Here is a 10,042-nt window from a genome sequence, read left to right as displayed (position 1 = left end):
TGATTCCAGCATATCGCTGTGGAGATTTCATTCCCACTGTTTTTTTCTGGGAAAAATATTAGTTTCTAACATTGAAATCAGTGGATTGTACATAAATATCCAATCTTCTGATTTTCTTGAAAACATGGCCAACTGGTCTGCTTTCCAGCAAGGTTGAAGTGGAGGAAAAGCTGCACCCAGTGGTAAGGCCTGTGCTGCCCAGATTCCAACAGGGCCACCTAGTCCTAGTATCATATCTCCTGCCTCCTGGGGCCATGAATTTGTGAGAACTAGACTTCTAGCTCTCTTGAGATAAAGACTATTTTTGTCTTGGTCAACTTTGACTTTGAAGCCTTTAATCCACAACCTAGCACACAGTTCTTCCTTGTACAGTTGTTGGATGCTATAAAATATCTTCTGGATGCATATGACATTTCTTCCAACACTGAAACCAGGCAATTGAAGTACTGTTCTGCCCTAAATCTTTGATGCAGCCTGGCATCATAGGTGCCACTGATGTCTGCCATTAGACCCACTACCTAAAGCCAGTTATATGTCCCTGGGCTGTCCCTGAAGTCTTCACTTCACCATTTGACAACTTATCCTCCTAGCAATCTCCTCTCCAACAAAGACAGCAATGCATATCTCATGGAGTCGCTAGGAAGATGACATGGAACGACGAGTGTTGAGCATCGCCCCTAGTATCAATTTTCTTGATTTTCCTATCATTTTTTTCTCCAAGTAGGCAAGGTTCTCCATCTTCTTAGATGTCCATGCAGATCAGTTTGATTTTCCAGCCAAGCTTCAAAGAAGAGATTACTGTTCAATTCTCTGTATTCCGAAAAGCTTCAAAGGCCACTTGCCAAGGACAGTGATGAAGGTAAAGATTTTATCGAGACCTTTGTGTTTTCTTCAGATCTTTTAGTGGCCTAAAGGGAAAAGTAGGGTAGGTCAGAGCATATATAACTAGGGGCTCCCGGGCACCACCACATGCTACAAACCCAAAGTTCCCTGAGTAGGAGCCAGGAAAGAAACATGAAGTGGCTTGTGCTCCTCGGGCTGGTGGCCTTCTCAGAGTGCATAGTCAAGTAAGTATGGGGACTGAAGCCACATCATATTCCTTTCTTGGATTTCTCTTTTCATATGATTATTCTTCAAATCATCAGGTTTAGAAGGTAATGAAATGTTTCTCTAAGATTCTTAAAGTTCAACTCCTTATTATGGATAAGTAACTTGCTATAGGAACTATGGATCCCAAGGTCTTGGTGTATATTTGGGTTGCACAAATCTTGGGGTCCAGTCAGTTGCACAGTCTATGCAGATGTCAATGTGGTACTGTGGAGTAGCACTTTTCTACATTTTTTTCAACATGACCTCTTTTTTCCTAGCCTATGTCTTCATCTCTGTATCACTGTCATTTATCTCTCCATCTCTTTGGAAGTCACTGGGAGTGTGTTTCTCTTTCTGTTGTTTTCTTTTAATTTTTCATTTGACTTGTCCTTCCTTCTCAAGCCTCTGAATTTCCCTTCCTTGTTCCCTATATCTTGGATTCTTCTTTCAACTTTCTCTTCTCTTTCAACGTGGAGAAAGATACACTGTTTTACACTGTTTTGTACTGGACAAGCAGTGTGAGCACAGCCAACTCAGACACCTCTTGCATTTCAAATTGCTCCCTTGTAAAAGAGGATAAGAGTTCCCCTTCTACCTACTTCCTTGAGGTACTATGAGAAGGAATGAGTGGCATGGCAACAGCAATGCTAATGGCTGTAATTGTTGAGACTTTCTATTTATCAGGTACCTTATATGCATCACTTCACTTATCCCCAAGATATTCTATTTGGAGGGTTTGTATTGTTACATTCCAACATTTTACCAAAGGGGAGATTGAGACAACGCATTGTCATATATTTTACCGAAGATTGCAGAACAGAACCTGTATTGAAGTCTACGTCTTTGCCATGGTATATGCATAAAATTCTGATAATAATGTGCCTCATAAAAATGATTAGAAAATACAGAGGGCCATTACAATGACAGTTATACCTTAACACTGACAGATAATTTTAGCATCTTCTTTATTTTCTTTGTCAAATGCTCGGTGAAAGAATACCTCTAAGGAGAGTGAAGACCATGAGAAATACCGTCAGTGGAAAAAACATGCTGAACAATTTCCTGAAGGAGCATGCTTATAGACTGTCCCAAATTTCTTTTCGTGGCTCAAATCTAACTACTCTCCCACTGAGGAACATCAGCGGTGTGAGTATTTTGGGAGGATGGTGTCCCACAGAGCCTCCCTGGTGCTCTAGTCTAGTACTGGGGCTCATCTGGAGGTGCCAGGTGGGATGTTGGGGTTGGGGTTCCTGCAGGAGGCAGAAAAACTGGAAAACCAGGACCCCACCCAGAGGAGAAGGCACTCTCTCCTCAACTGTTGGTCTTTGTGACTGGGCCCAGCAATTACCAGGTGGCAGGTAAACACCCATTTCTGTGTCAAAGGTGTGTCATTAGTTTGAGGGTGATTATTGCTTCCGAAGTGAGCCACTCAGTTATAGATGAGTGAACCATCACTCATATAAAAGGTAGAACCATCTGCAAAGCAATTGTGAATCCCCAGGTAGAGGAATTCAGTTTCCACAGATGCAAGAATGACAGCAGTAAAATGTTACTGAACCTGTATTCTGAGTATGGCCATAAGAATCATTTTGGTTTCTATTTTTAGATTTGAAAAAGGGCTTATTTTGTCTTCAAGATGTCTTCAAAAATGGCCATGTCAGCCTGAGAGTTAGGCAAAGAGTAAATATATGTCAAATGAAACGGTCAACTGTGTGCTGTTGATTGGGTGTAGTCTGAGTTTAGAGGGAGTGGGTGGGGTTGATCAAGAAGGACCTCTTAGAGAAGCGGGTGCTAAGTCTGGGTTTGGAGAAACTACAGAGCTTCTCAAATGAAGGCACCAGGACTTCCCTGGGTGTCCAGTGGTCCTGGACGTCCAGTGGTTATGCCTCTGGGCTTCCCATGCAGGAGGTACCACTTCAACGCCAGGTGATAGAATCAATATCCTGCATAGAATGTAGCACAGGAAAAATATATCAAATGCAGATATGTCTGTGATCAAAGTCTGTGAGCTGCACGGCGGTTAGAAAGTGATCTCAAAAGATATGTGACACCTAGACGGAGGCAGCAGTGTGGGAATAGAGGGTAGCCTGTTCTGCACTAACCCACTCCATCCTTCTCCCTGTAGATGCTCCACATGGGTACCATAACCATTGGAACACCGCCTCAGGAATTCCAGGTTCTCTTTGACACAGGCTCATCTTTTTTGTGGGTGCCCTCTATCTCTTGCAAGAGCTCAATGTGTTGTGAGTACAGACACCGCCTATCCGGACCATCTTTCACCTGCCCTGCCACCCTGTTTCCACCCTTGGCACCTGATGACACTCATCTCTTGTGTCTGCAGCTACACGTGCTAGGTTCAGACATCTTCTGTCTTCCACCTTCCGGTCTACCAATGTGACTTTCAGGATCACCTACGAATCTGGGAGAATTAAAGGAATTGTTGTTCGTGACACAGTTCGGGTAACAGTGTAACAAATGCTGAGTCAGGACTGGCTATGGAGTGACCACTGATTGCAAAACAGATGCAGAACCATCTGGCAGGACCCTTCCTAGCCTAAATCCCATAGATATTGGCCATCTTATCCACAGGGTCATGTCTCTGGGGAGACAGGGCTCGTGGTGACACATAAGCAACCAAATTAGCTAACCCAGAGAGTTGCTTGAGGTTTGGACTTGCAGCTCCTCTGCCCATTAGCATTTCAAGGTTCATTTTGCTGGGAGCAAGAAGAAGGGATAAAAGCACAAACTGTTATATTCACAGATTATTCCAGGCACTTTCAGGTAATAACTGGTTTTATCCTGCAATGACCCCACACAGCAGGTGGTCTGGTTAGCTCATGAGACATGTGAGAAAACTGAGGTGCAGGCAGCAAGGGCCTTGCTAAGGGCACACATGTGGTAAAAGGTGGAGTTAGGCTGGCTTTTCAGGACTGAAGTTGCTGTGGGGTGTTTGGAGACAGGATAAAACTGATCTCTGGACCCTGGGGGCAGTCAAGGGCTTCAGGTATCCACAGTGGGAAACTGGAGGCCTGAGAAGTCAAGGGGCCTGATAAATGATTTCTCACTCTAGAGGACCCTTGAGAGTCTAATAAACCTACGGCCTGCCTCCCCCAAAATACTTGAGTTGTCTCCCTCTGTCTCATTCTCTCTCATACGCACTCACAGAAATATACACATATCCTTAAAAGTGAATTCCCAAGGCAGTAATTTCATAGAACCCTGCAAGCAAGATTGTGTTTTTGGCTTCTGTCTTCCTGGACAAATGCAGAATCCAGAGTAAATTACAGAGAATGCAGTCCATTCCTGTCATTAGGTGACAGTGATGCCAAAGATTAGGCTCTCTTGCTCTCCATTGTTTTGTCCATAACCTGGCACCAGTGGGACCTGGCTTGACTCTTAGTCACGCCGCTTGTACAGAAGCCACGAGGCCAATTTGACTCATTCAGGTGGTGTTTTTCAGAGGGGCAGATGTTTTAAAATTCACAGCATCTCTCAAATGGAACCCAAATTTCCCTCCCAGCTTGATCTAACCGTCTGTGGGCCACCAAGGACAGAGCCCAGCCTCAATTCTTCTCTGAGGATCTAATGGCAATGCACCCCTTCCCATTCCTAGCCCCACTTCACACATCTGTAAGTGGCAACAGTCTTCTCTCCCACAGATTGGTGACCTTGTAAGCACTGATCAGCTGTTTGGTCTAAGCACTGAGGAAAATGGGTTTGAGGGCCTACCTTTTGAGGGCATCTTGGGCTTGAACTACCCAAACATATCCTCTGCTGGACCCATCCCCATCTTTGACAACCTGATGAAACAAGGTGCCCTTTCTGAGCCTGTTTTTGCCTTCTACTTGAACAAGTAAGTCTGAGATGGACAATCCCTTTCTCCAAATTAGCTATAAGATGCTTTCAGTTGCACGAAAATTATAAAATGTTTGATAAAGAAGTATCCTGAGAGATAACTTAACACAGATAACTATGGCCCCAAGGCCCAGTTGGCTTCACCCTGGCTTTTATAAATAAAATTTTGTTGGAACACAACTCTACTCCTGGGCTCAAGACAAATAACATGATCTAGGGGAGTGAGTGAGTAGGAAGGCTAATGGAAGGCAAAAGGAAACAAGTTGAAGGAAAAGGCACTATGATTTGCTTATGAACTTGATAAGGAAGGAAGGAGAAGGATGGTGGATATCTTTCCTTCCTCATTAGCATTCCACTGGGAGCCCAGGACCAGCTACACAATTTGTAGGAGCCAGTGAGAAACAAAAGTGTGGGACACAAAAGTGTGAGACCCTTTGTTCAAGAAATATTAGGCATTTCAAGAAAGGGAGAGCAGAGGTGTGGTCCCTTCTGAGTGTGGAGCCCTTTAAACAGTAGACATCACAGGCCAGTTGAGCCAACCCTGGGTGACCTGAACCCACACCCTTAGAACTCCCAGGCCTTGATTTTCCTGAAAAATGACAAGGTGCACAACGAGAAAGCCAAACGCTTCAGCATCCTGTCCTCTGAGGGTGTCTGAGCACTCAGGTTGCTGAGGGTCCAGGGCGTCTTCAGAAGACATAGTGGGTGGAGCCCAGCCAAGTGATACAGCTTCTAACCTCCTCTGTGCCACTCATTAGCCAGTAACAGACCTCACTCTGGATCTCAATCACTCCAAGACACTATTTCTGCATCTGTACATGGGGACCTTATAAGGGCCTGGTGGGTGGACAAGCACAGCTCTTAGACAATGGTGTTATTACTGTCTCCCAAGGAATCCCCCCCCCCCCCCGCCAACTTGTCTCTACAGAAGCAAGCAGGAGGGCAGTGTGGTGATGTTTGGTGGGGTGGACCAACGCTACTACGAGGGGGAGCTCAACTGGATACCATTGATCAAACCGGGCCGCTGGACTATACACATGGACCGGTAAACCTCTCCCTCTGAGGACCAACCCAAGCGATGCTCCCATTAATTTTCATAGACACAGGCAAACACACACAAATGCATTCTCAGATACACAGTCACACAGACATATATACCACCGACAACAACCCAGACACACAGACACATGGAAACATACAAGCAGACACATACAAACATACACAGAGACACATAAAAACAGGAAGGGCTAGTCAGAGATACACAAGCACATACAGAGACGCATACAAACACACACACAAACAAACACACAAGCACATAGATACACAAACAACCCATGGGTTATAATCCTTAGGCCTTCTGAGCAAGGCTCTGACAAGGGTCCTGAAAGGGTCAAGACAGGTCTGTGCCACTGGGACAGTGCTAACCACTGCCCTATGAGATGGGGAGCATGGTTAGAGGGCTCTACAGTGTGATGAACAGAGGATCAGGGAGAATTTCTCCAGCCTGATATGATAAGCCAGTTATGATAAGATGACCGACTGTCCTACCTAGGATAGGATATCCTACCTAGGATATAGGAAGTTCTCAGTACAGATAAATGTCTGTAAAAATAGGGACAGTCCTGAGAAAATGGGGAAAACTGGTCTCCTTTGGGAGCAGCTACCTAGAAGTGGAGAGAGGTTGGCTGCAGTCTTAAGACATGAAAGCAACTAATAAAAAATATACCCCACGTTCTTGGGCACACAGTGGGACAGGGGCTATAATAGAGAATCAGGAAGTTGTGATCCAGGGGTCACCCGAGGACAAGAGGCATAACTGACAGGATTCTGTGTGATACCCTCAGACAAAAGCTGTGGGCTAGTCATGTATTTCCTGGCCAGGGTCTTAGGGTCTGAGCTGGTTGTAGGAGCAGTGCTGGGAGACACCCTCTCCCAGAGGAGCCCACCTGTCCCCCTACTATGAGAATCTGCTGCCCCTGCAAATCTCCATCTTCAATCTGTGTGACCTGCTATTTGTTCTCCACCGGATACAGCTCTCTGTAGGTTTCTTACTGTTTTCTCAGTCTTCATTCTCTCATTGAACAGACAAGCATTGGGTGTCCACTGTGTGTCAGGCAGTTTAGGGAGGCAAGGAGAATAAAACTCGCCCTCACATCTAAGAAGGCAGATGTACATGAAGTGATCACTCACATAGTGACTAGTGACTTTGGTACATGCTAGACATGAGGAGGAGAAGGCAATTGCAACCCACTCCAGTACTCTTGCCTGGAAAATCCCAGGGATGGCAGGGCCTGGTGGGCTGCCCTCTAGGAGGCTGCACAGAGTTGGACACTACTGAAGTGAGTTAGCAGCAGCAGCAGCAGCAGACATGAGGAAGGGTACACAGAGAGTGAACAAGACAAGAGACTGATAAACACCGGGGGAAAGACTTCCAGAAAACAATACAGTTAAGGTGTAATCTGGAAGATGAGAAGAAATTTCTAGTCAAAGTGGAGTGGAGTCTTCTAGGGAGAAAGGTCAGCTTGTGTCAAGGTACAAAAGATCCTGGTGTATTCAAGTACATCATTCGAGGATGTCAGAAAAGGTGCTGTGTCGAGAGCAAAGGAAATGAGGGCAAGAGACGAAGCACTGTTTAGGAGACAGTCGGGCAGGGGAGACTCTGGGAGACTCAGAATGACCTTGATGCCCATTTTCTTCCATTGTCTCTTAGCATCTCCATGAGAAGAGAGGTTATTGCTTGTTCTGATGGCTGCGAGGCCATTGTTGACACCGGGACAGCAGCAATCAGAGGCCCAAGTACACTGGTCAATAACATACAGAAGCTCATTGGCGCCAAGCCACGGGGTTCCAAGGTGAAGGGTCATGCCCCAGGGTCACTCCCAGTTTCCACACACAAGAAGGATCTCCAGGGCCAACCTCTCCCCCTCTCTCTCTAACAGCACTGCGTTCCATGTTCTGCGGTCAATACCCTGCCCTCTATTATCTTCACCATCAACAGCATCAGCTACACAGTGCCAGCTCAAGCCTACATCCTCAAGGTGAGGGGACAATACTGAGGGTTGGTTCTCAAACTGGAGCTTGCAGGAACCCTTGGGCTGTTGCTGGGAGGAGGGTGCCCTCTGGAGGCCATGTCACACCATTCCAGATGCTGCAGAGTCCTGTGGCTGGGCCAGTGCCTCCCACAAATCCAATCACTTGAGAGTAAAGAACCATGTGGGACACTGATCTTCCAGAAATAAATGTGGAGACGTCATACCATGCTGGCATGGTGGGAGTCAGGGAGAGGGGAACACTAAAGTCCACAGTCCAATAAGAGCTTCAATTTAATCTGAACTCTTAGGTGCAAGAGCATGAAATTCAGCTCTAGCAGTCCCTGAAATAGGCCATGTTACAAGGAGAATGGCTGGGGACAGTCCCAGTGTGATTTCCCAGCATAAGTTAACAGTCTCCCTTCTCTTCTCAGTTTTCCTGGTTTCGATGATAAATTACATGGTCAGCCTAGTTCTCGGCTGTATCTTTCCCTTGCTCTGGCCAGGTGCCTCCTTTGTGAGTTGGGGTACCCGACCCCTCTATGTGATGTTTGATACTAAGGTGAATAAAGAGTGCACAGTGACTACTCAGGCCTGGCACCAGGTGGAGGCTTCATGTCAGCTCCCTGCGAGAGTTCAGAGCAGGCTGATGAGCTCAAAGAAGGCTTTGAGGAAAAGAGGGAATTTCAGGAATTCTAAAACCACAAACTCATTGAGCCTCATGGAGGGTTACTTGGTGCTAGGCAAAACTGCACTGGATTCCATGCAAATGGCATGTCAAGGTTGTCTGCACTGGAGCACTGGGGACTTACTAGGGGTGATGAGGGCTACGGACTGACCAGTGGGGATGGGGAACCGGAGTAGTTTACTCACCGAAGCCTGGAGTGGACAAAGAGGGTGAGTGTGAGCCGAAGGCAGCTTCTCAGAGTTCCTGAGTTAAGTCTTCAAAAAGTGTTGTGGGCACTGCTCTATTTAAGATGGATAACCAACAACGAGTTGCTGTATAGCACAAGGAACTCTGCTCAGTTATATGATAGCCTGGATGGGAGGGGTCTCTTTGGGACTAGAATACCCTTATGCATACAGTTAAGGCCCTTTACTGCCCACCTGAAACTCAGGATATTGTTAATCAGCTATACTCGAACACAAAATAAATTTTTTTAAATAAACTATGGATTATGTGGATGCAGGAGGAGAGCCAGCATTCTCTGAAGAGAAAACAAAAAGCAGGAACCAGAAGAAAAGAAACAGGGAGTGAGGGAGCTACAGACACACTTATTCTTTTCTAAATAATTATATTGAAGTATGGCTACTCTTCAGTGTTGCGTTAAGTTCTCCTGCACAGCAATGAGAATCAGCTATACACATAGAAATATATTTTTTCTTATTCTTTTTCATGTGGTTTATCACTGAATATTGATTATAGTTCCTTATGCTGTACAGTAGGACTTTGTTGTTTTTCATTCCTCTGTTTCCCCATCTCCCAGTCCTCCACTCACCACACCCTTCCTCATGACAACATGTCTTCAGCCTCTTTGATTCTGGATGGACTCTCATATCCCCTGCTGCTGAGAAAACCCCTTGATACTTACCAAAAGAGGGAAATAAAGAAAAGAATTGTGCTGGGTCTGGATATTTGGAGAAGTCACCGGTAAGGGCTCATGCTGACTGGTGTGTGTCTCTGACTTCCCCAGGGTTCTAGGGGCCGCTGCTATTCCACCTTTCAAGGGCACACTATGAGTTCATCTACAGAGACCTGGATCCTGGGTGATGTCTTCCTGAGTCAGTATTTCTCGGTCTTTGATCGAGGAAATGACAGGATTGGCCTGGCACAGGCAGTGTAAATAAATGCTTGAAGTGGTTCAGTTATCAGTAAAGATACTCCTAACACACACTCACTCACACTTTGTGCACTGCTGCCCAGGATGCTGGTAAACTGTATTTGGTGTTCTGCACACCCTATTCTCAGTAAACAATAAAGGGCTTCGCTCTTAATGGTGTGGATACAAATGGTTGCCTCTGTTTGTGTCTGGGAGTGATGGTTCTAGACCCAAGTCTGAATCAAAATG

At 45.8% G+C, this 10,042-nt stretch overlaps 1 protein-coding gene across 1 annotated transcript; it reads left to right on the top strand.

The window, feature by feature from the left end:
• The first annotated feature begins 1,014 nt into the window (after positions 1 to 1,014).
• LOC138426467 (pregnancy-associated glycoprotein 1-like) lies at positions 1,015 to 9,817 on the top strand. Its single transcript, XM_069565029.1, has 9 exons — positions 1,015 to 1,067; positions 2,085 to 2,235; positions 3,215 to 3,332; positions 3,431 to 3,549; positions 4,749 to 4,942; positions 5,873 to 5,989; positions 7,655 to 7,796; positions 7,884 to 7,982; positions 9,668 to 9,817. The coding sequence occupies exons 1-9, from the start codon at positions 1,015 to 1,017 to the stop codon at positions 9,815 to 9,817; spliced, it is 1,143 nt and encodes a 380-aa protein (XP_069421130.1).
• Positions 9,818 to 10,042: the final 225 nt, after the last annotated feature.

Source organism: Ovis canadensis, chromosome 21 (assembly GCF_042477335.2).
Source record: "Ovis canadensis isolate MfBH-ARS-UI-01 breed Bighorn chromosome 21, ARS-UI_OviCan_v2, whole genome shotgun sequence".
NCBI classification, from domain to species: Eukaryota; Metazoa; Chordata; class Mammalia; order Artiodactyla; family Bovidae; genus Ovis; species Ovis canadensis.
This window is presented reverse-complemented; position numbering and strand designations above follow the sequence as displayed.

Coding starts and splice junctions, on each gene's coding strand:
- LOC138426467 (XM_069565029.1), top strand. CDS start 1,015: ATGAAGTGGCTTGTGCTCCTCGGGCTGGTGGCCTTCTCAGAGTGCATA. Junction 5,990..7,654: donor TGGACTATACACATGGACCG/GTAAACCTCTCC, acceptor ATTGTCTCTTAG/CATCTCCATGAGAAGAGAGG. Junction 7,797..7,883: donor CCAAGCCACGGGGTTCCAAG/GTGAAGGGTCAT, acceptor TCTCTCTAACAG/CACTGCGTTCCATGTTCTGC.